Here is a 25,316-nt window from a genome sequence, read left to right as displayed (position 1 = left end):
GTCGCACCTCCACAAAACTGGGAGACTTTTAAAAACCGATGGTCAAAATCGAAGCAGCAGAGGTTATAGGTTGAGTGTGTAGCATTAAATGGCATCTAGCGGTGAGGTTGCAGAACTGAAACTACAGTGGCTGATGCGATAATGCAATAATGTGAAAATGTGTATGGCACTTTCTATAGACAGTGTTCGATACAATACAATGCGACGTGATGCCATGCGATGTGATGGGATGCAATACAATGCAATACTGTACAACACAATATGATACGATATGGGTGTGATGTACTGTGATGCATTGCGTTATGATGCAATGCGATACGATATAATAGGCCTACGATACGATACGGTACGATACTGATTCTTAGTTTCAGATGATTATAAACTCATGAAAACATACTATGAATATTATGCACCATTTCTGCCAATAGATCAACCTAAGTCATCCACACTGGACCTTTAAGATATCCTGACATTCCATCCCTAGGTGGATTGAGCTCTTAAATCCTGCATCCAACTCTCCTTGAGTGGTTGTGGCTCAGAGGAAGAGTGGGTCATCCACTAATCAGAAGATTGGTGGTTTGATCCCCTGCTTCTCCAGTCCACATGTCAGCGTATCTTTGGGCAAGATACTGAACCCCCAATGTCTATTTCATCGGTGTGTGAGAGTGTGTGAATGGTTGCTGAGTAGCAAGTGGCACCATGTGTGGTAGCCTCTGCCACAAGTGTATGAATGTGTAGTGTGAAAGCGCTTTGAGCAGTCTTATTTCAGACAATAAACTGGTCATCTTTTTTAACTAAGATTTGTCTTAAAGAAATGGACAGACACCACATCACAGATAAACGTGTGCTCCTAAAAGGCTTTAGCCTGTGGCTCAGCAGAGCAGCACTGACAGCAGCTCTGCAGTCTGACTGTAGTGAAGTTCAGGTGATTTCATGTGGTTAACCTACTTTAAATCACATATTTAAATGTATTTCATTAAAGATTAATTTATTCAACTACCTAATTTGTTCAAATGGACAAGAAGTGAAGAAGAAACCACATTTTGTTAATAGATACTTGTCCCTGTACCTACAGCATTTATACTGTCCAGACATAGAGTGCAGTATCTATTAAGATTTTATGCAAAGTAAAAGTGCATAAAATTACATCTTACATATCTGTTGCACAGTTTGGCTTTAAAGATTCTTTAATCTTCAAAGCCTTTTTGTTCTCAGCCTTACACTGCTCTCTGCCCTTTGTATGGAAGTATAGATATCACAATTAAGTTGATATTAGCAAAAATGCAGCATGTAGTACAGTTTGGATCAGTTTAAAACAGTTTATGCAGATCTGAGTTGTAACAATTCACAGCAGACACTTTCTCAAGGTGGAAAATATCTTGGCCCTCACTGAATAATGTCATAAATCCTTAAAATAAATGACCTGCTGCAGAGCACGTACAGTAACTGGAACACAGTGTGAATAATCTAATCCCTTTGTTGTCTGTTTAAAGATTTCCAAATCAAAGTTTAACAAGAAATTTCCTTTTGTGATAAAGTTAAGAAAAGGCTTATCAGTTATCAGTAATAGGTTCTAATATTATGTTAATGATCACGAGTCCATGGTCAAGGCTCGATACTTACTGTTTAAAGGCTGTCCTATTGTTCTCACGTCTCACAGCTGACAGTGAAATTCTTGATCTCTCTCTGATTCATCGCTTATCAGTTTTCTCATCGCTGGCACATGGTCATCGGCTGTAGTTTCAATTTAGTTTTATTTCTTGGAAGTTGAGTCATACAGTAATGTCAACACCTTGACTGACTTACTGACTCAACTTCTGTTTGACTTGGTGTAAGCGCTATGCCAGAACATTTGTATGGCAGTTGTACAAGTGCAAGTGTTGGCAAACAAGTGGACGTGACACAGCAAAAAGAGAAAGGTAGTGCAGAAGCCGTGTCAAGTTAGAAGTGCCTGCTTCTCTAATATACCTTTTATATTTTACCAGCTGCAACAATGTTGATGCTTTCACCATCTGTGTGTGTGATCATGGAGAAATGTGGTCCTGGCGGCACCAGCTGTAGTGTTGAGTATTGAGTATTTTGCCAAGTTTTTAGATGTCAATCTGTCTTCGAAAAGATTTTGTCAACGCGATAACATTGAAACCGTGCGAGAAGCAGTCACAAAACTTTAGGGCGTGCATTCGAGATCAAAATGAGGCCAAGTCTGAAGAAAGGTGCAGTCCGAGGTTGGAGCTAGCAGTGAGGTGGGAGTTGGACGTAGGGAAGCAGCCATTGAAACCCCCTGTTTTACGCTCCTGACCAACACTCGATTTAATCCGCGGATCGCTGTATCACAACTGCAGTGATCCCAATTATGAAATGGTCTCCAGTTCTTTTCTTTTTTTAATTATGTAAAATCTGGACCCAAGTCCAGAACAAAAGAACAAAAATGGATATTAGATGAGATTAGATTAGATTAAATGAGATTATAATGATGGAGAAAGTTTAGTCATTGCATAAGAGAATTGCAAACTGATAAGAACAAAAAGATTCCGAGCATACTGAAGATAAAGGAAGCAATAATTACCACATGTCAGATAAAGATTTAGCGGTTTGTTCTGCAATAATTGTGATTGCTTGATAGATTTTACAGTTGTTACAGTAAATGTCATTTACGGTAAGTGTGGTAGCAAGTTTTTACTGGAGGATTATTGTCACAACGTTATACAAACATACAAATGATCCTTTGTGAGTCTAACAATGTTGCAGCACTCTTTTAAAAATGCTAAATTGCGCTGATGTGGTTTATGCAGTGAGACTCATGCTTTGTAGTGTCACAGAGTGGGAAAGTACATCATCTAATTTATTCGGCTTGTGACGAGACAGTCACCATTTCAATCCCAAAACTGGCAAAATAATTTCAGGTGGGGAAAACGATAAAGTCCCTTCATCATTTTACAACTGCTGAGCTGCTCTTGATCATGACCCATAACCCCCAACTGCTCTTGTGTGCAGCTGCTCTGTGGCCAGTACATCAAACTGTGGTTAAACTGGGCAGCTGCCAGTGCCAGGTGTGATTGTGTATGTGTGAATAGAGCAGGGCGTTTCTGAGAAAGCTTCCCATTGCTTCCAGTGAAACTTCCCTGAGCAAATACAGGTGAAGAAAAAACAGCAGGCTGGTTTTTGTACCGTGGTTGCAACTGGCATGATTATAACTGCAGTCATAGAAGTTGTGGCACCTTTTTTTCAGAAGTGGGGAAACTTCCTGGCACCTCTGGGGTCACTAATGTCTTACTCAAAGACACTTAAATATATGTCCTTAGGCTGAAGTGCAGCCTCCTTTCTTGTGCCACTCAAAAATTAATATACCCTTTGGCAGGGTAAATTTGTCACTTATCCTGCTCGGGAAGTTTTCACTACTAGGGCTGCAACGAATGATGAATTTCTTTGTTGATTAATCTGTTAACAATTTTTATAATTTATCGATTTGTTTTTTGGCTATAAAATGTCCAGAAATGGTGACGAATGGTGACCAGTGTTTTCCAAAGCCCAAAATATCATCCTAAAATGTCTTGTCCTGTGCACGACTCAAAGATATTCAGTCAACTGTCACAGGAGGAGGAGTAAAAAATAGAAAATATTCACAGCTGGAATCAAAGAGTTTTGACTTTTTTCCCTTAAAAAATGATCCAAACAGGTTCATCGATTATAAAATTAGCTGGCAATTAAATTCATAGTTGATGACTGATCAGTTTATTGATTAATTGTTGCAGCTCTTTTCACTAGGCCTCCGTGATATTAACTCAGTCCATTAAATCTCAGCACACACCCTTCATTCATTATCTTGAGTATATTTAATAGGCAAACAAATGTGTGCTGCCTATTGTTTGGGGACTGGGCAGCAGCAGCAGCAGCACTCACTCTATTGTATGACAAACACATAAATGTGAAAATGCAGTTTGTGACACAATTATAGCCAAGAGCATTAAATTATGAGTAATCCTAATTCCTGTGGCACCAAGGAAAATTTCATCTCCGTGTGGAAAATTGACATTTTTACTTTCTTCTTCTTCTTCTTCTTCTTCTGGGCAGAGGAGCTTTTCCGGCTCATCACTCAACCAACAAATCAAATTTAGGAGTTTGCGTTAATTCAAGTGTAACTCTAGTCCAAAAGCTAGAAGCAGCAGAAGGAGCCGACAGCAGAATTAAAAGAACTTCCGCTTCACAAAACCCCACAGGTCCTTACATAATCTGACATCCCACAACAAAGACATATTGTTTTGAGCTACTGTTGTATCTGTGAGTCTGAGTGTGGCACCGACACAGTGTTTTTGGGTCCTTCTGACATGACAGTGACACAAATGTATTGTAAAATGTTAATTTATTTGTTTTAGGTACATCAAACAAAAGCATAAGAAATAAGTAAGATAAAATCAATCATGCATTATGATTTAAAAAACACGACATAACAGTTAATTCCAGTTACATCAAATCAAAACTCACATGATGATTAAAACTTGTGAATAAAATCCTCTAATTTTGTGATATTATATGAAATAAAACATCTCATCCTTGACTGATGGAATAAATTTAACAATAATATTCATGATTAGAGAATAAAGATTGTAAATAGGCACATAGAATAAGCAGGTAACAAGTGTCTTTCACTCTAAGACACTAAATGAAATCAAAGTTTCCTACACTGGCTCTGTGATTATATGATTGTCATTAGCTGCTGCAGTAACTCATATTCTCCAGCGTATAATGGCTCATCTCTTCTTCTGTGGTTCACTGCTGAGGACCCGTTAGAAGTTCTCATAGTGATGTATAAAATGGGCCTGATCCCTCTTGTTCATCTGCTGGCACGCTTTCTCCACGTTCTTGGTCATTCCAGGTGGTCCGCAGCTGAATACGCCAATTTTACCCACCTGCAGAAAAAAATATAGACGGTAAAAGTAAGCTGATGTATGTTTCAGGTAGACATTAGGCAGACGAAGATGGATGAAGGACTGACCTCAGGGTGAACTTCCTGCAGTGAGCTGAAGAAGGACACCAGGGGCGGTCGGCCAAAGTGGGTGACAGACCGCAGGCCGGTAAAGAGACTGCGGTTCCACACCTTCTGAAAGTGGCGCTCACACACATACTGTCCACACATCACAAAGACAAGGGTGAGAGATTATTAGTGTTTATTTAATATTGAAGGAACTCTCCACAGAGTTAAAGCTGGAGTAGGAAGTTCTCTGGAAAAGGCAAGAAACAAAAGCTATAATCCTAAACCCATTAACCTCTCTTAGCCCCTCCCACCAGATGAGCTTGGGCACATGCAGATGCTTCATACAGTAACCTGTGCAAGTATTAGTCATGCAGTTCCCGATCATGATTGTGATTTGTAAAATGTGGGCCAGTAAAGACCTTTGAGATGATACACTGTGATTCGAGGCTCTTGATAACGTTAGCTAACGTGACCATGAAGCCGTAGCCATCAGCCTTATGCTCTGGTTAGCATAAGGCTAAACTGTTAGCAATGTTTTGTCTCCATCTCTGAAACGCTTCGCTGATATTGCCATGTGTTTCATTTCGTTCACTGTTAGACTCTCTTCAAAACTCTTGTTTTTATCAATGCTGGAATAACAACTTTCTCAGCAGGACTCTACGGCATTGAATCAGACTTTCGCCACCTAAATGGACATGCACGCTCATCAACATTTGTACAACAGCCAATAGGAAAACCCTCTCTCTGAAATGACCTGTGATTGGCCAAAGTCCTGTGACGGCCAAGATTTTCGAAAACCTGAAAGCAGAGCCAAGATGAGGTGCAGAACTCTCTTTCTCTCACACCGCTTGAGTTACAATATGCAATTTTTGCCCAATGTTGCCAAAATAAAACTGCCTACCCCAGCTTTAAATGGGAAGCTCAATGACTCTCAGTGCTAACATGAAGCTACAGCCAGCAGCCAGTTATTATAGCTTAGTACAAAGACTAGACAAAGTGGCACTGGCAGATGGATTTATTGTCTCTAGAGAAAGCCAGGCGAGCTGTTTACCTCTGTTTCCAGTCTTTCTGCTAAGCTAAGCTAACCAGCTGCTGGCTGTAGCTTCATATTTACCACACAGACATCAGTGCTATGGATCCTCTCATCTAACTCCCAGCAAGAAAGCGAAGCAGCATATTTCCCACATGTCAAACTTTTCTTGTAATATACAAGGCACGTATTTCACTGTCGACATTAATATGAATGCTTGTTAAATATTTAGCAGTGTTTCAGTCGACTGAAATGCAGCGGCTGCAGATCTCACCAGCATGGTGGTGCGAAGGTCGAACTTTTCGGCCACTTGAGTGATATAAGTGTGGACTGAGACCAGCTCCTGGGTGTCCATCTCCTCCACCTCCCTGATGATGTCCGCCACCCACTCAAACTGACGCTGTGTCCGTGTCACCCAGATGAAGTACACCTGCGAATAATCAGTAAAGAGAGAAAGATAATGTTTATAGAGCGAGCTTCTTGCACAAATATACTATGTTGTTTGATTCCATGCAGCACCTTTTTACACTGAATCTTGGACTTGATGGAGGACTTGAACACCAGGTCTTTTAGGATGGAGGCGAATGGTGTAACTCCAATTCCTCCTCCCACCAGAACAGACACCTCAAAGTCAATCCACTCCTGATGGCCCTCACCAAACGGGCCATCCAAGTACAGCTACGGATGAAACAAAACATGAATATCGGTGTCATCAAGCAGATGAAACTATTTACACACACACACACACACACACACACACACACAAAATAACGCCGTAACCTGCCTTTGGATAGGCTCCGAGCTCCAGCAGACTCTCCTCAGTGTAGAGCTCTCGGAGCTGGCTGGTCCAGGGCCCCACAGCTCGGATGTGCAGGCTCAGGGTCTCTTCGTGCGGGGCTGATGTCAGCGTGAATGGGTGGTACTCATCTGTGCCCAACATCAGGCATGCAATACGAACCCACTGGCCTGAACGGTACATGAAGCCTTGTGGCCGCTTGAACTCCAGATGCGTCACGCCTGCAGGTAGGAGAGCCCAGAGAAGTGTGAACTCAATGCACGGTGCACACAAACATGATGTGATTTTAGTGAAGAGTGCAGTTTAGACAGGGAAGACTGAAGGGGAGACACTACAGGTGAATAAGGTAAAGCCTTATTATAGCCTGGTAAATCAGACTGCATACATTTTCAGAACAGAAGTCTAATCTACTACTGACTTTTTTCCACCAGTCTGAAAGACGACACGTTATGGAAGCAAAATAGTCGAAAAACTCAAAACTGACCAGTGCATGAAAAAAACGTTCTCACCTGTAGTGTCTCCCCTAAAATCAAGGAGCGAGAGGAAATACTTGAGACATTTTAAAGATTTTACAGAAGATGCAAAGCGTCACCTGAAGGCAGCAGCTCTGCTCTGACCACCGGGATCTCCACCTTCTTCCTGCTCAAGCTGATCAGTTTGTCCAGCAGGAAGAGCAGCGCAGGTGGAATTAAGTAGATGTAGAAGCGGGGCTCTTGGAGCAGGGCGAAGCTGCCATGAACAACTGTCTGTTGACAAATCCAGCATCACACTTTTCATAAAACTGCCTCTCATCATAAAAGCCACCTGACCTCAGAGTGTATTAGGGGTGTTTTAAAGTCAGAAAAGTACTTTACCAGAATGTAGATGACAACGTAGAGGTAATGCGTGATCCAAAATGCACGAAAGCTGATGCGACGGAAAAAGTGTGAGGCAAAAACGTACATGAACGCAAAAGTAAAAAGAAGCAAGACACCAGTCATTCCTGGGGAAAGGACAAAGCAGAGCAAAAAAGAACAGAATTATGGTGTCATCTAACAAGCAGTTCATCTATCACTGAAGGTCTAAAGTCAGGTTTCAGTGATACCTGGAACAGTTTGAAAGAACCACCACGACCACTTCAGAGGGAGTTCAGACCTAAAATGAAAACACAGTAAATCAGCAAATATAACTTTCCACACAGAGTGCAAATATCAGGCAGACATTTCAAACATTACCCGTTATTTGAAAAGACTTTGGGGAACAGACAAGCCAGGATGCTGAGGTCGCTGATGGAGAAGATGTAGATGTTGACCACGTGGCCCAAACTATGAACAACTACAGTCAGAACAGAAATAGAAGTGAGCTCACACAAATAAAATGTAAAAACATCAATCACTCTCTGCTGTCATCTCCTTCGGTCTACTAACTTGCAAGAATTATGGCAGTCATGGCCATGAAGCGATGGAAATCGATGGCGGCGTCGAAGGGGATGTATCGGTTGAGGAAGGTCTCACGGCACAGCGTGATGAGGTTGCGACACACAGTGAGGAGCATGTAGGGAAACAGGAAGGAGACGGCGGCAGCCGAGCCACGGGAGACGACGATGCCCACTATTGAAGTCTCAGGGATACCTGAAGATTCGGACTGCAAACCGTAGTCTGAAAAAGAGTGTTTTTAAATCAGATCAGAGCAGGCTCACACTGACCAGAGAGGTGCGATGATGCTGCAGGTAATGAGGAATTATAATACATTGAATGACTGAATGATTTCTACTCACAGTAACATCTTTCAAGTGCCACACCGGCTGAGATGCCGTACACTACGATGAAACAGACGATATGACGGCGATAATTCTCAATGAAACGTTTGAAATGCTGGATCTTCTGCTGGATTGGGTTCCTTATGTACTGCTCACGTTTGGGCTTCACATAGACATTTGGAGTGTTGACACTCAACCTGAAAATATTCAAATCCATTAGATTTTTATTCAGAGGACATTTAGCTGTGAAGGTTTTAACCCCAAGGTCAAAAAAACTACAGAGGAATTAAGATATGATACTTTAAAGGGACCTATTATGCTTATTTTTGTATTTATACTTGTACTATGGGTTTTCACTACTACATGTTTTCATGCTTTAATGTTCATAAACATTTTCTTATGCAGTCTGCTGGTTGTGTTACTTTTGCAAGTTTGAACGCTAGAATATTATGTGTTAACTTGCTTCATATGCGTGGGTAACTCACGTCATACACATGTGAAATCACTGAATCGATGTATGAACCTCCACTGGTACGTCCTCGGCATCATATGTCTCCGAAGGACCTCAATGATGATTGGCTATTGTGGCGCAAATTGGTCGGTGAAGTTCATATTTTTCCACTCTTGCGAATAAGAGTATGACGCAAAATTGCACTACTCACTTCATTCGTGCCACTTGATTCACATATTTCGCGTCATTGGTGTTAGGTCCATAGCGCCGCCCAGCGGGAATACATGTCTAATCACATTTAAATTGACTTTACATGTAATTCACTCACGCAGATTGTTTTATTTGTGCCCGGTGTGAACACAACACAAGACCCCCTCTCAAAAAAGTCCAGTCTGCTCTGACTGCTAAGTTTCTCATCATCTCTGCACTGTCATTACAGTATAATGGCACTTTCTACCATGAAAAATCACCAATAAAAGCTTCTAAACCAAAATCCTCACAACCAGACATGTGCCAGCAGAAGCATGATATGGAAACAGGGTGGAATTAATTACATCGGCAACCAAGATTAATGCTCAGGCTGGCCTAGCCTAGGAGTGCAAGGGCTGTGGATTGGCCAGACTATTTTTATTATTTATATTTACTTGACCCCTGTTGACCCTTATTGGCCCATAAGAAACATTTAAAAAATCAAGCAGCTGATTGGGTTGATAAGGGCCACAGCTACCCATCCAGCTTACCCAATGAGCCTGGCCACATGTGACCAGGTTCACAAGGTCAATTTGGTTTTCAAATAATGTCACTGGTATTAAACAGCATGGTGGCGAAAGGTCAGAAAGAAAATACGATAGCGGAGCACCAAAACTAAAGGCACAACAGCTGAAAGAACACCATGACCAAAATCTACTGAAGAAAATCCCTAAATTGAATGGATGTTTAAGAGTGCCAAATCTACATCTGGTTGACAGCTATGAATATCCACAGCAGGAGGACTGTTAGCTAAGGCTAATATTGGCGTGGTGGTGCTACCCGATGTTAGCATGTAGCTACAAGTAGCAGTGTAGGCCAAGTAATGTAAACACTTGCAATAATGTGCCTGAAGTGGATAAGCTTATAAAGAAATCCATCACGACCTGATCTGTCATCTTGTAGGTGAGATAGAAGAAATGATTTGAAACGGAGTAGTGAGACAGGCTGAAATGGCTACAGGTTGGGGGTTGCAATTCACACATACAGAAAGAGGGGGGGGTAGAGATAAGTGGGAGGGACAGCGGCTTTCTGTGCCTCCAAAAAATATGCCCTATTCATAGGGACAGCGGCTTTCTGTGCCTCCAAAAAATATGCCCTATTCATTCAGTGTTTACCCAACACGCTTAATACATGGACATGCAATGACAAATTGTCATTGACTTATTACGTTATAAAAACGATGAAAATATGGACTTTCCCATGTTTAAAATGACCTGTTGAAGTGAAAAAACAAGTACTGACGGGAACAGACGAGTGGAGTCGATGTTTAACCAGCACGGAGAGCGCAGGAGAAATGCGCTGCCTGCGTGGACAGTCAAGCGCCTGCGAGTACACACGCAGGACTTCCGTGGCACTAACGCGCTCGGTGTGTCCTTAGCGTTAATTATAACAGCCAACTTATTGAAAAATGTCGGGTTTAAATCAGGCTCGGGCCCATAATTACAGTTAATTGGACGGGACGGGACGGGCCGGTCCCGGACATAACGTGCATGGGCTCGGGCCGGGTCGGGCTGCATTTTTTGGGCCCAATCTAAGCTTTAGTCAATATGAAGATCTGACAATGTGACATAACAAAAAAACAAGAAAAAGCATAACAGGTCCCCTTTAAAGCAGTTGCTTCCTCCTCAATACATAAATACTAGAAAAATAAACTGCAAAAGGAACTTAAAGAGGTATTTTTTTAAACCAGGGGATAGTCTTCAGTAAATACTGTGAAACAGCTATCATATATCAACAATTAATCATGTGTTTATCTTCTCTGAATTGAGTTTTATCAGTTTTGGTTGGATGCCATCTTTTTTAGTACACTCCCTTCAGAAAGTCATTTACTGGAGCAGAAAAATCAAACAAGGAACAAACTTTTTCCGTCTGCGTATCTCTGATCCATCTGTCTTGTTGTTGCTGCTGAAAACAAAAAACGAACAAGATTGTAAGCTGGGGCACGATGGTCACTGGGGACATATAAATGAAATGGATCTTTGTTTTTATCCATAGTGCAAAGCAACAGTTGTGATGTGGATGAGTGATTACAGCCTGCGTGTCCTGTTCTCTGACCTGTTTCCTGGACAGATGAAGGACACTCTCTGGTCTCGACTCAGCCGCTTCTTCCCCTGTTTCTCCATCCCTGCACACACACAGCGGACGCATTCATTTCATCAGACAAGGTCGGAGAAAGAGGATTTAAAAGACAAGACAAAACTTTCCTCCAACCTTTGACATTGAGTTGGGCAAACTGCAGCTCGTTCTCGTGGTCCCGCAGGAGGAAATGGAAGTCCTCCCACGTGATCTCCTCCTTGTCATCAAAGCCCGCGGCCTCAATCATGGCCTTGATGCCGTCCTCCGCCTGGCTCTTTGACAGAGCACCGTTGGAGATTTCAATGAAAGACCTGCAGCAACATCAAAAGGGCAAAGATAAATCGTCAGATGAAAAAAAAAAGGCTTGGTGTAGTTGTGAAAAGAAAAGAAGTCGATCAAACCTGAGCATCCTGGCAAATTCTTCTTTTGATAAGAAACCTCTTCCACCAATGTCGTTCATGGAGAACATCAGTTTGGATTTTTCCTCAGGAGACCCTGGTTACATACAAACATCATCTATCATTACCTACATTTACATGCACACTAATATTCCACGATTATTCTGAATATGTATCCTAAATTTTAAGCATTGTTGAGAAATATTCACGATTAATCCAAGCTTCGAGGGGGGTTGGGTGATAATTACGTGACAATTAGCCACTTTGGTAGCATGCAGGTCACAGTAACATTAGCCACAATAGCTAGAATAAAGAATATTTTACTGCTACTTACAGTTTGTCACAGCTCAAGTTTCTGATTTTTACTTCATACATTCATGTTGTTTCCTGTTTTACTTTGGAACTCAAGTCTCTTATAGTTTCAGATCACTTCACTTCCTGCCCCTGTGTGTTTCCCTTTCTTTTGATGACTTCACCTGTGTCAGATTGTCTGTCCCGGCCTGATTAGCTTCACCTGTGTCTCAATATCCTTCCCCTCACCAGAGTATTTAGTGTGTGTCTTGTTGTCTCTCAGTGCCAGTTTGTCTTAGCTCCGTGTGTGTCTAGTGTTCTTGCCTTTTGTTTTCCCGTGTCCTTTTCTTGTTTTTTTGATTTAGCCTGTTGATTGACTCTGCCTCATTCCTATTGAATCTGTTTGCCTCCACTGATTGTCCGTCTGTGTGCTGAACCTACCTTTTGACCTACCTGCCTTAGGTGTTATTTAACCCAAACTGTCTCCAGAGTCGTGCGTTTGAGTTTCGGGTGATTTGCCAAGCTGATGGTAGACTGAAAATTTTGAAACTACCCCTGACACTTGACTTTTTTGACATCTTATTAGCATATCCGTGCACCTGTCACAGGTGGTAAAACTTTCGGAGTCACAAAACTAGACCTATCACTAAGTTGAAATGTTCTTGTTTGAGAATAACTCGTAGTTAATGTTGAAGCGTAATGACTTATGTTGGATTTTGGGGCAATAAACATAGCATTTGAGTACTGATTTCGACATTGATTGCCACGCCAGTGATCAAAGCTTTGAATCATTAGGGTCAGCCCTAATTATTAGTTTCAGTAGGAAGTTTTTACACGATGGTCTAAATGCTGTTTCAGAGGCTTTTCCACTCTCTCATAAATTCTGGAAAGATTGAGCTGTTGTAATTTTTAATATTAAAAAATGTCTGCATAAACAGTAACTGAAAATATATGAGCATCAGTTTTGTACTTTTATTTTAGTGCTGAAAAAATGCAACGTCAAAACCAATCAGCCCATCTACCTGGAACTGAAATCCTCCACCTGCAGCATTCTTATATTTGCATGTTAGTGCTTCAATGACAGCACACTTAGATATACAAACAGCTACAGCATTCATTCAGTCATGCATTTACCTTTCATAAAGATAACTATCACATCAAGAAACTCTTGGAAGGAGAGGTAACCGTTTCCATCTTTATCAGCCAGTGTGAACATGGAGTCCACGAACAAGGAGTCGGACTTGAGGCCCAGTGCATCAGCAAACTCAGACGCCGTCAGCTCACACTGGAGAACCTCTCTGGCTTTCTTGTGGGAAACGCCACTCATATCCCCGGCGTCACACTTCTCTATCTCCAAGACCTGCACACCAGACGGAGAGATCATTACATGTCACCATAGTGTCATTAGTAATATCACCAACGTTAACTGAGGTCAGTGTGTGTCCATCACTGATGAGGTCACCAACGACACCGACAATTAGTTCTTCTGGCTGGAGGTTGGACCTAATTTGACCTCAAACAAGGACTGACGACATTTTGCGGGGGAGCTTAAAGCTGCTGCTATAACAGAGCGCAGGATGAGGTAAACATCCAGAGGCTGACGGTACCTTAGAGAAAGCGTGTCGGATGAAAGTTTCCACAATCTGAGCCCTCTGCTCTTTGGTTAAAGCCTCCTTCAGCAGTTCCTTCTCTCTCATCTCCTTCACTCTAATCTCCTGCCCCATGTCTGTCACCCCTGGGTCCAGATGCTTGACGAATGCTGCACGTTTGCTCTCGTCATCAAAAAACAGCACCTGGATTTGCAGACAGGAAAAGAAAGCAAGTCTGGAGTGAGATAGAAAGTGATTTAGATTGGGCAGATCTGCAGAATCATGCTTGCATCAACCACTGGATGAGTAGAAAAATACAAGCTGAAGCAACTTCACTGGAAAAGTGAGAAAGCCGGATGTGCTTAGAAACTGTAAAAGTTTTTGCACTACAGCTTGAATCAGACTGCAGCTCCTCACCAGGTCGTACTCTTTTGACACTTTGAGCAGCAGAGTTTTGCGGTGCCGGTCGTTGGAGAGAAGGACATCGAGGTAGTCCTGGTTGCCCAGACTGAGGCAGCGGTGAACGGACCCAGATCTGTCATAGACCTGCAGCCTCCTCTTCTCATCGACCTCCACACTGACGGGATGCAGAGGTTTTTTATGACCCTGCCACTCGTAGGCTGGAGAGCAAAAGCAGAATGAGACGAGCTGCAAGACAAGATTCTGGATAATGAAAAGGACCTCCGTAACTTTACGTTAATTACGTACCTATGCTAATAAGGTGCTAATTTGTAGGATATCATATGAACTGTTGTCTGCATTTTTGTAGGATATCGAGGGTTGGTGGGTACAAAGATGCAAATATTTATTGTAATACTAAAATTGGTGCTACATGATCTGTGAAAACTGAGAAAAAGGACTGTGGCATTGCTTCTGCTCAAGAGTTCGGCTGGTAACAAACAATCTGGAATTACCGTTAGCTGATATGCTAATATATGTTTCTCCACACATTTAGGAAAGAACTAGGCAACACAAATCTGCTTCAGAATGAGTTTTACCACTCAGCCTCCATTTTTACAATACAAGAAATAGTGGCGCCCACTTCCTGTCTACAAATTCTCATATTACAGCCAAACAGTGCACTAAAATATATTTCTGCAGACATTTTCGGCAACAAATCTGCAATACAGTGACACATTCTTGGTTTATGTTTGACCAGGACTGCTTAGTTTTGCAATTTAATATGAAGTACAATCCACAGTTGGGGAAACAGCCCTAGAGCCGGCGAAAATCTGCTGAGAAGAAAGATCTGGGCGCTGGTGAGACGGAGGGAAGCTTACCACAGTTCATTTACTACCCACACAATTATGATACAAATGTGGTTGAAAATCAATTAAATCCATATAATCAGCTCAGTTTTGTAACAGCTGATGCAGGCCAGCGCAGCAGTAAATTATAGCAGCTGATAGTCGGCTGATGTTTACTAATAATTGACACTGAATCAGTTGTGAAATCTGACTCATGGATATTATGTTTTTCCAACAGTGGACACTATCAGAAGTATTAGACAGATTTTTTTTATCCCACAGATGTCGTACCAGTGATTCCCACCGCTGGCTCCTCTGTCCTGTCACCGGTTTTTCTTCTTCTCTGGAACTTCCTGTACCTGTACTTGCGGAGATACGCCACCATGCACGCCACCAGAAAACTAACTGTAAAAGTAAAAACAATCGAAACTGATTATCTGTCTCACGACAAAACTGCTGATGAGTGAAATCAGTGTCATTGCTGTGCAAAAAGAGATGGATTTGTGAGTGAGATACTGACCAACAGGGAAGAGGAACAGAACAATGATAAATATCCCAAAGCCAGCTTTGTACCCATCAAAGTAATTAAGTTTGGTCGCATTAGTGCAGGGATGGAGCATTGATGCAGTCAGCTGTGTGGGCTGAGGACAAGGGTCACCTAAGGCAATGGAGAGACTGATTTTTAATACAAGCTTTAAATTTTATATCACTGATTCAAAATAAATCCTTCTTTGTTCATGAATCAAATAGAAGAAGCACATTTTTACCATCTTTCCAGAAGAACACATCCTCTTGTATATCAGTGTCTTCTGCACTTTTGACTGCGACAAGGACGTGATGATAGGTGATATTGCGGATCGCATGGATCTCTTCTTCTGTGAACAACCTGGAGACAGATGACTGATTGTCATTTGGGGTAAATCACACAATACTGTAAGATCAAATATAATGCCAGATATTTCTATTTTTATAGTCCTTCAGATAGGGAGTTTACCCATTCTGTTTGTTCTCAAACCAGAAGCGATCTCCGTTTCTGATGCGTTCAAACTGGTCCAAGATTATGGTGGTGAAAACTCGATCTGGAGCATCGAGAGGCTCCAGCAGTCCTCCAGGGAAGAGCTCCAGTTTTGAGATGTCTCCGTTGTATAGTTCTGCAAGATCACGGAGCAACTGTCGGACATAAGATGTGCTTTAACTCACAGGATTACACAGGATTTTATGCAGTTCATGTCTGATCATTCTTTGCTAAGGAGACTCTAGGTTTTACCTGCGGGTTGGTTCTGTTGAGCTCAGGATTAATGTCTTCAAATGTCTTGACAGGTTGCAGATCCAGAGCTTTTCTCATCTCATTGTAACTACGCAGGCCAAAGTCTCGTCCTCTTTGGATGGTCTTGGCCACCAGATCTGTGCGTGTGAATCTTAGGGGTCCATACATGTAGTCTGTCACGGTGTAAATCAGATCAGAGCGGTGAATACTGAAAACATCTCTATTGTAAATTTCAATTTTATAAGTGTTGACTTTTGTGGTACTTTGCACCACCACCATGTGTTTCTGATTCCTGATACATGCAGTGAATAAAAAGGATTAAACACCTCTCAGGTCCTCCACGACAATATTGTCTTCTCTCTCTGCAATCTGGGAAGCCATGCCCATGATAAGGTCGTCTATGTCCTGGCTCGTCTTCACATTATCTTTCTGAAGACAAAATGACAAAAGCATTAATATATAATATAAACAGCCACAACATTAAAACCACTGACAGGTGAAGTGAATAACATTGATCATCTTGTGACAGTGCAATGTTCTGTTGGGAAACCTTGGACCCTGGCATACCTGTAGACATGCACCACCCACCTAAACACCACTGCAGTAGACCCTGCAGGACAATGCACCATGCCACACTGCAAAAAAAAAGCTCAGGAATGACCAGAGGAATGCGACAAAGAGCTCAAGGCATCAATCTGGCCTCTAAATTCCCCAGATCGCATCCCATTGAGCATCTGTGGGACATGCCGGTACCCAAGAGGTCCTGTGTCAAGCCCAATCCTGGGTGGTGCCTCTGACCTGTCGAGGCATGGACACGGGACCTCTGGTTGTGTCCTGTGGAGTGTGGCACCATGGCATTGGCGATGGATCCTTTGAGTCCGGTGGGTTGCGAGGTAGAGTACCGGTACATCCCTGCTCAATCACATTGCAAAGTTTTAGCTCAAGCTGATGCCTCCATCTCTTTGTCACGTTCCTTGGATCATTCCTGAGCAGTGTGGCATGGTGCATCGTTCTGCTGGCGGGGCCACTGCCATCTGGGAGTGCCGGGGCCATGAGATGGTGTACTTGGTCTGTAATGGAGCGTGTTATGTGGCATCCACATAAATGCCACGACCAAAGGTTTCCCAGCAGAACATTGCATTATAACAAAACCATAAATGTAATTCACTTCATCTGTCAGTATACTGTTGGGGCTTATGGGTGTAAATCTGCTCCCTCTAACAGGTGGCATTAAAGAGGGCATTTAATACACAGGCATATTTTAGTCTTATTTGCTCGCTCTATCCATGTAAAACCTATCAAAGATCCATATTCAACTAGATATCCTAATATTCATTATGTGAATGCGAACTATAAAATCAAACATAACTGAGAATTTATCAATGAGAAACTACAGAAATACAAGTAAAGTGATTTGTAATTAAAACATTGGCAAAACACTTCTACAAACAGCCCCATTTGTGCTCAGAGACACAAACTGTTTGACTTTCCTGCCTCTGAAGCCACAAAGATCCCGAGTCAAATCCTGCCAGAGCTCCTCTGCTGTTCTCCCTCTGTACTTTTCCACTGTCTCCATAAATAAATAATTGTACTAAATGTGACTTCACTGCCTGCTCTCATTTTTTAAGAAGTGATTATACTACTAATTACAAGAAAGTAAGCTGTGTGTCAGTGGTGGAGAAAAGATTTGTGGTGATAAGTGCATTCAGTGTTTAAATGAGCACACAAACATTCTTTCAATACATTTTTATGAAAATGCAGAAGTGTGATCGTGATTTACCCGACGCTTCCAAAAGCTGTTACAAAGACGCATTGCTGGTGATAGGCTGCCATCCATGTTGACAACATTGTTAAAATGGCAGGTTCTGTTTCTATAGGACAAAGAAGAGTCAATGCAAAGGGTTTAATTCCTAATAGTTAGTACACACTGTATTTTAGACAGTGTTTGACACAGCAGCACATTTACAGTATCACACTAAACATGGTGAGCTTTAATTTTTTACAATGTGCCAGGAGAAGAATGATTAATACCTCATGTAAACACCAGGTGGGGCCATAGTGATGCCAAACCGTATGGCAGCAGCTTGAAACTCAGGAGAGATCCCTGGATCAACAAACTTGTGGTAACCTGTGCACAGATAAATCAGACATTATCAAAAAACAATAGAAGAAGAACTTAATAACTTACAGGCTGTATTCATGCATGCAAACACCCTTTACCCTCCTCCAAATGGTGGACGTGCGGCAACAAACGCAGCATAAATATGAAAATGAGGAGTGATTAAGGCGATGGGCTCATCTGACCATTGTCCCGTTAACTTTCCTCAGCTGAGGGTGCTTATTCAGCAGGAGAAGGAGACTCAGGGTGATGCTTTGCTGACGGAGCACATACTTGTCAAACACCACCAACGACAGCTCACCTCACCACAGCTTGTGGCCACCAGTGCATTACCTGTTCCCCTCCACTTGTACGCACACGCACTCTGGCTGAGTCTTACCTGGGTACTGAGGAAGGGTTTTGTTTAAATATGCAGGCAGCCATTCGTAGACAGCAATACTCTGGAAAAATAGGAGGAATAAAAGTTACTGCAGCTTATTTGAATACACACTGAAACTCAATGTGAATGTATGTTTGATGATAGTGTGTCTTTTCCTACTTTTTTGGCATGATTTCTCTTTAAAATACAAATTATAAATTGCAGCTCACTATTTTGGATTTCATATGACCATAGCTGTGGATTTCCAAGGGGCATGTCCCCCTAAATATTTCGAACATGTGCAATATTAAATATATTTACACTATAAATTGGTGCATAAAAATTCACCAGCATGCTGCTCAGATTTTTCTGGTGGAGGACCCTCAAACCCCCTGTTTCATATGTGTCACCCCCACTGTTGAGGTGAAACCTGTGTCCTTTGATATGACCAAAAAATATAATTTGGTTGTACTTTGTTAACTTGCCTTTAGCAGAAGAAGAAAACTCCATAAGCATGTGCGTCATGCTTTTCAGGACAGTTTTTGCAGAGGACAGAGTCGACTAATCAAACAACTGAGAGATGATGCACTCGGCCTTAAACTAAAACCATCAATTTCATCCCTAAAATCACGACCACCAGGTGTTGATGCAACCTCGCTCTCTCCAGAGTGCAAATTAAGTCATCACCTGAGCAGCGAGAGGATTACACGTAGACTTTTCCCTCTACCTGGAATGTGGCCACGACAGTCTTCCTGGCGTTTTGAAACAGCTTTTCGTCTGACCACTCTGGGTGTTTCTCATGCAGTGTGGAGGCTATATGATTGTGGTAGCGAAACCAGATAATCCCCTCTGCTGCCGTGAACATGTTCTCATTGGCCCAGGCATTTCCCAACTCTGGACACAGAAGATGGCACAAATTATAGGGAATTCTGCTCTCCCATCACGTGTTTTAACATCACTGTAGCTACAACATCATAAACAGAGAATATGCTGTGTATGTGACATGTTTTCATACAGAATGCTACAGAAAACTCTTCAGCATGGTGTCACACTCCCGTTGCATTAATCAATGAGGATCTCTATCCACCACTGGAATGATAATTTAGCTGTTTGTTTTTAAGAATGTGACAACAGAGAAGTGACAACAGGATTCTTTGCCTCCGCCCAGCGATAATAACTACACACCTTTAACAACACAAGCAACAAAACACTGGTTTCGTGACACCTGCACAGCATCCTCAATGCTATAGAAAGAGGGATTTACTGTGGTGAGTGTGACAAGCCCTTTACACAATAATTAAAGAGTCATGACACACGTCAGGCAGGGCCTCTTTTGACTAAGCCTCACAGGCTGCAACCTGGAAGAAATAATATTTGTAAGAAATTCCTGCTGTTTGTTTTCACCTGCTTGCAGTATCGATTGGGTAGGTACTGCCACACCGAATGTAAAAACAGTTCAGACACAAGAATATTTAAAGGTATAGTTCAGCCTGAAACACATTCAGTCTCATCCTAAGTGAAATCTATGCATCCAGATAGCTTTAGAGTGATAATGCTGAGATTTGGAGAATGATAATTTGCTGTTTTATTTAACTGAAAATGACTGTTTTAAAGAGGAGATGATTTCACAGGCTGCTGTGGATTATTGTGAACTTGTAAAGAGACATAAATTAAACGTCTCTGAGCTCCAGTGTTTTGGTTTGAGCTCCAGCCAACATTCCTTCAATATATCACACTTAACTATATGGTTGGATGTACTGCACTCCAGGTAGGAGGAAATTATGTCTGACTGTGCTTTTGAGTGAATCAATGACATACAGTCAGTTTAGGGCACTTTTCTGCAACTAATAGCTCCCCTGTCATACTCATGAAATGCCCCTGATGATATTAACCCCACTGTCTGGTACTCAGTGGACAATAAAATGAATTGTCAGATCTGAAGTATAAAACATCTCACCATAAAGGCCATCGGGTCCATGATCTCCTGTAGTGGGGTCGGCGGCACTCCACATGAGACTGTGTCCTGTTGTCTCTTTTGGCATGTTCCACTCAGAGCCTGAAGTCAAGAGTCCCCTGGAGAAGCTTCTCAGGGAGTCAGACCAGGACGTGGAGGGGCCGTAGATAGAGCTGCCATCGATCCATGCTGTCACCAAGTTCACCTGCAAGTGTTTTGCGAAGAAATGCAGGGTCACATAATATAAAGGAACCTCAGGAAATGCTATAGCTCTCAAGCTACTGTTCACATTTACTGCGGCTGCATTTTGGTGATAACATTAACAAACATCTCATTAACAAACTGACACCTGTGTGCGAGGGTTACTGGGACTCTGGCCGGACTCTTTGTCCCATGGTCCTCTCTGGAAGGGCAGCAGGACTTTTCCAGTGGCAGTGGGGTCAAAGATAGGGTCACCTTTTGGGACTGGGATGTTCATGAACTCAGGTGGACACCCAGGAGTTCTTGAGTCGAAGATTTCAAAAGTAACATGATAACCTGAGAAGTACAAGTCATTAAAAGCAATTAGCCTACTATAACCTGAATCCTGAATGTTTTGTTTGTTTGCCTCACAATCACAAGATGTTGAGATGCACATCTTGGCATATCAGCCACTATCAGTTGGCCACTTAATTCATCTTTAACATAAGCAACAGTGAAAGTATTACCTTAAAATCGTAGAGCTAGGTTGCACCTACATTTCTGTAACATGGGTAGAAAATATCACTGCGCCATATTGTTGCATCCTCACAACAAACTTCAGTTTGTATCACAATTTTGCGCGCTCATTTTTATCATTTTTATCAGTGCACTTGAATGCAACACCATGCATGATATATTTACCAAAGAACACAGAGAGCACGGTCTGGTTGCGCACTGAGGGCAGACCGGAGGGGCCCCTGGTGAGCACGTTGCTCAGTCTGCGCGCGTTTGGCAACAGCGGCTGCTGGAGAGCTTGGTAGACTCCGTCCCAGTAAAGCGCGGGCACGAGGCGCACAAGGTGAGAACCTGCGCGAGCACAAAGACATTGCGGGTGACCAGGTGTGTTGGCAGGCTGTGAGCCACTGCTGCACACTTTGGCAAGCTCTGTAACTTACCAGCAGATCCGCGTCTGGGAGATCCCAAACTGTTGTACCAGCCGTCAAAGCGAGGAACCTCCCAGGTTATTTCACAGCGTGAATCTGTGCAAGACATATCGAGTTTATCAGCCTTCCCCACCGTCACTCTCTAGGTTTCTAGGTCTAGGAGTTGCTGACTATGAAGTACAGCTGTTGTCTACTTACCCTCACTGACTATGAGCAGTAAGCCAACCGCTGCGCAGATACTCCAAACCCTTTTACGCAAATCCATTGATGCGAGAGATGCTCCTCAGCTCAGTCTGCAGCCAAGAGGAGTGAAGGACTACTGAAAAGTGAAGCCAAGTTAAAGGTAGGTCACATTTACTATTATAATTCTATTATATTTCCATGTAATATGGGCTACTTTGTTGGTTTAGAAAGACAAACCAGGAAGTCTAACACAGCTGACACTATTTCTGTGCTTGAGCCAACGCCAAAACTTTACTAAACTTCGACACTGTTCCTTTTGGTCGTGTCTATAAACTACTGCACACATCCAAATTCCTGTTTGCTGTATTACTTTGTGTTTGATAGGAGATGAAATAGGTGAGTCTTACCTCCTGTAGAGGCTGAAATGTAGTGCAGAAGTGGTTGAGGAGCACAGGTGCAGCTGAGGGATGGTGCAATACTAAAGCCAACATGTGTTGCACAGCTTATCACAAACTGCATGTGACCTGTGTTGTCCAAATGGGAATGGTCATTACCTCTGGATCACACCTCTTTTCTTTTTTCCTCCCACAGCATTCCAGTCAATGCATCCTCCTCCTCTGTGACACAAAGGGGATCGGAGCTATAAAAGAAGTGTATGTTCCCTCTACATTCACACTTCACGCTTCACTCTTCTTCATCGTCGAGTCTTCGTGTCACAACTCTCAGGTAAGAGAGGTCTTTCAGATTTTCCCTGTTTCACTGATTGGTTTTATTTGTAACTTGTCATTTAGGTTCAGACGAATGCATTAAGATTTGGAGCACCTATTTACATGACACTGAAGTGGTCACGTGGATGTATAGAATTGCATGCCTTTGTGCATTACACAGATGCACTCATGTCTTTGCAGTAAAGATGCACAGTGCCAGGGAAAGCTAGATGATGTTACATGAGTCAGACATGGCTGTGCTTAACCATGTGCCATGTTTCACAGCAGCAATAATGTCCCATCCCTTATCTACCGTAAGGAACAAGAGCTGCTATCTCTGCATCTGGAGGAAACTGAGAAGCTCTCCACTAACACTGTCGTCTCTGTTGCACTGTCTAGTCTCAGCGAAGGAGCTAAGATGACTTTCTACGATGACATTTACCCATTCTACCCTCTACAAAGGACCTCTTTCATCTTCAACGGCAGCTTGCTCACCATTATTCTGGTCTTCCTTGTGCTAGCAGCCGGACTTCTTCTCATTCTGCCAGGGATACGCGGGAAGTCGGTGAGTGCAGAGCATCAGATAAACTATTACTCACTGCAAAAAAACACTTTAAAACTTTTTTATCCAATGCACGTGAAATAAATTTGATTCTTGTCTTTCCCTTCCTATCAGAGGCTGTTCTGGCTGTTCAGAATTATTATCAGCTTGTTCATAGGCGTGGTGATAGTGGGTAAGTTTTCTTATTGTTATCATTGTCGTTGAATAAATCTCAGGTTTTCCTTTTACCGCCGACATCACTCATCACTGTGTGCTTTCTCTGCAGCGCTCAACTTTACCAGCGACTGGGCTGAGGCCAGAATGACCACTAATGCCACCTACAAGTCTTTCAGCAACGCAGTGGTTAACGCTGACATCGGCTTGCATGTGGGGCTGTACGGCATTAATGTGACACTGAAGGGTGAGTCACCGTTGCCGCTGTTATGTGTAGATACACGTATAATACACCAGCAGCTTAATGCTTTGACCAACATTTGCTCAATATTCCTGTCATATAAAGTAAAAACTACAACACCATTTTGTGGGATAAGTGTGTTTTAGGTGCATACATTTGACCCTCTTTTCTCCCGTAGGGAATCCTGTTGTGCAATTCAATGAGACTATTGACTACAATGAGATGTTCAGCTGGCACGACACTATTGAAGACGAGTATGAGGAAGCTCTGGAGAAAGGTCTACCCAACCCCATCCTGTACATCGCTGAGAAATTCACCCTGCACAGCCCGTGTGGACTCATCTTTCAGTACAGATACTCTGGACGATACGCCTCTGCAACCCTCTGGTAAGCTTAAATAACTGCACACAGTTTAAAGTTGTATTTAAACACTGTTTATTAAAAGCAACAGAAATTAAAATGACTGCACACTTTCACAGGACTGCGTTTTGCTGCTGGATGGTCGCCAATATCCTCTTCTCCATGCCGGTCATTCTGTACGCTGGCTACATGATGATGGCCACTGCTGCCTTCATCTTCTTCTCCATGGCCTCCTTCTCCACCATCATGAACGTGCCACAGTGTGTTTTCTCCATCGGGACCGACTCCTTTGAAACAGGCTACAGCCATTCATTCTGGCTGGCTCTGGCTACAGGTAAAGATACTGCACATTTAATATGTTTTACACTGTAAACTTGACTACAGAGCCTAATGAGTGATTTCTACTCACTGATGTGATTTCCAGGTGTGCTGTGCACCATCATCGGGATTCTGGTGGTGATGTTGAACTACTTTATACCAGAGAAGATGAAAGAGGCTTTCAGTGTCGGCGTTGACAGTTATGAAGACGAGGATGTTTCTTACGGGAAGGGATACCTGAACTCAGTTTTTCTTGATGGAGTGACAGTTTCACCACTGACATCAAAAGTCACGACGGTAAGTTGGCAGCACTGAGGACAGTACTTCCTTTTGACACATCTAGTGATGTATTACGCATTCATTTACATCATATCATATTATTCATTGCGCTTTTATGAATTTGCTGGAAAACTTGACTTATTGCTGTAAAATACATATTCAGTTCTGACTAATGCAGTATTAATAAGGGATGCAAGGCACTGCTGTTAAGGCCACCAGCATATCCTGAATCCTGAGTGCTGCACTTTGATGTCCGTTTAACATTTCAGGAAATTATTTTCACCTTTGCTGCTCATTGACGGAGATCAATCTGTTTCTGTGTTTTAGGAGCATGTATGAAGCCGTCCTGGTTTCCCTCAGGGAGCTTTTCCAGCCAATACTTGAAGATATTTTTGGTGAATGTGTTACAGATGGAGTGTCTAATATCACACCTGTTTTAATTATCTATGTGAGCCTGTTAAGTAGGGGTGGGGGAAAAAATTGATTCAGCATATGATCACGATATTTTGGATGCAGATATTGTATCGATAGATGGACACCAAGTCCTGATTTTTTATTATATAAATTATTAATATTGCTAATACAAATTAAACTTTTGGTAGAGTACTAGAATAATAAAGTTGCTTTTTCAGTCCACTAGATACATTTTGTTGCACTAGAAATGATTAAAATGAAATGAACTGACTGAAAACTTTATCTCATCAGATAAAAACTGACAAAGTTTGAATTTGGGGACAAAATTTGCCGTTGAAAAAAAAAAGGTTATTGCATGGCAGTGTATTGCAATAAATGTTGTTGCATAACTCAGCATATTGCAAAATAATATTGTATCGTGAGTTAAATATCGTGATAATA

The 25,316-nt window shown here is 42.2% G+C and overlaps 2 protein-coding genes across 2 annotated transcripts; one reads left to right on the top strand and one right to left on the bottom strand.

Moving 5' to 3' along the window:
- Positions 1-4,475: 4,475 nt before the first annotated feature.
- On the bottom strand, positions 4,476-21,924 carry duox (dual oxidase). The gene is made up of 33 exons (XM_050073355.1): positions 21,858-21,924; positions 21,672-21,755; positions 21,418-21,582; positions 20,885-21,072; positions 20,539-20,740; positions 19,309-19,475; positions 18,603-18,663; positions 18,136-18,232; positions 17,885-17,975; positions 16,431-16,533; positions 16,105-16,277; positions 15,832-16,007; positions 15,605-15,723; positions 15,358-15,495; positions 15,129-15,242; positions 14,008-14,210; positions 13,609-13,794; positions 13,136-13,361; positions 11,714-11,807; positions 11,448-11,623; positions 11,292-11,361; positions 11,097-11,141; positions 8,555-8,733; positions 8,205-8,435; positions 8,013-8,112; positions 7,883-7,932; positions 7,653-7,780; positions 7,391-7,544; positions 6,787-7,019; positions 6,522-6,680; positions 6,277-6,432; positions 4,994-5,122; positions 4,476-4,907 (listed from the first exon to the last, which is right to left on the bottom strand). The coding sequence occupies exons 1-33, from the start codon at positions 21,922-21,924 to the stop codon at positions 4,785-4,787; spliced, it is 4,587 nt and encodes a 1,528-aa protein (XP_049929312.1). The 3' UTR covers positions 4,476-4,784.
- A 1,040-nt stretch (positions 21,925-22,964) lies between these two features.
- On the top strand, positions 22,965-24,926 carry duox2 (dual oxidase 2). The gene is made up of 7 exons (XM_050073555.1): positions 22,965-23,114; positions 23,226-23,283; positions 23,377-23,511; positions 23,684-23,891; positions 23,984-24,198; positions 24,289-24,479; positions 24,789-24,926. Exons 1-7 carry the CDS (start codon positions 22,968-22,970, stop codon positions 24,798-24,800), a joined length of 966 nt encoding a protein of 321 aa, XP_049929512.1. The 5' UTR covers positions 22,965-22,967; the 3' UTR covers positions 24,801-24,926.
- The last annotated feature ends 390 nt before the right edge of the window (positions 24,927-25,316 follow it).

Source organism: Epinephelus moara, chromosome 20, assembly GCF_006386435.1.
Source record: "Epinephelus moara isolate mb chromosome 20, YSFRI_EMoa_1.0, whole genome shotgun sequence".
Taxonomy (NCBI): Eukaryota; Metazoa; Chordata; class Actinopteri; order Perciformes; family Serranidae; genus Epinephelus; species Epinephelus moara.
Note: the sequence above shows the minus strand (reverse complement) of the source record. Positions and strands in the feature narration are given on the sequence as shown.

Bases quoted from the DNA above. Each gene is read 5' to 3' on its own strand.
- duox (XM_050073355.1), bottom strand. From the start codon at position 21,924: ATGGATTTGCGTAAAAGGGTTTGGAGTATCTGCGCAGCGGTTGGCTTA. The intron at 20,741-20,884 runs GTGTCAGTTTGT...AAACACTTGCAG, and splicing joins CCAGTAACCCTCGCACACAG to GTGAACTTGGTGACAGCATG. The intron at 13,362-13,608 runs GTACCGTCAGCC...TCTGGTGTGCAG, and splicing joins TCCGACACGCTTTCTCTAAG to GTCTTGGAGATAGAGAAGTG.
- duox2 (XM_050073555.1), top strand. From the start codon at position 22,968: ATGACTTTCTACGATGACATTTACCCATTCTACCCTCTACAAAGGACC. The intron at 23,284-23,376 runs GTAAGTTTTCTT...CTTTCTCTGCAG, and splicing joins CATAGGCGTGGTGATAGTGG to CGCTCAACTTTACCAGCGAC. The intron at 24,199-24,288 runs GTAAAGATACTG...TGTGATTTCCAG, and splicing joins CTGGCTGGCTCTGGCTACAG to GTGTGCTGTGCACCATCATC.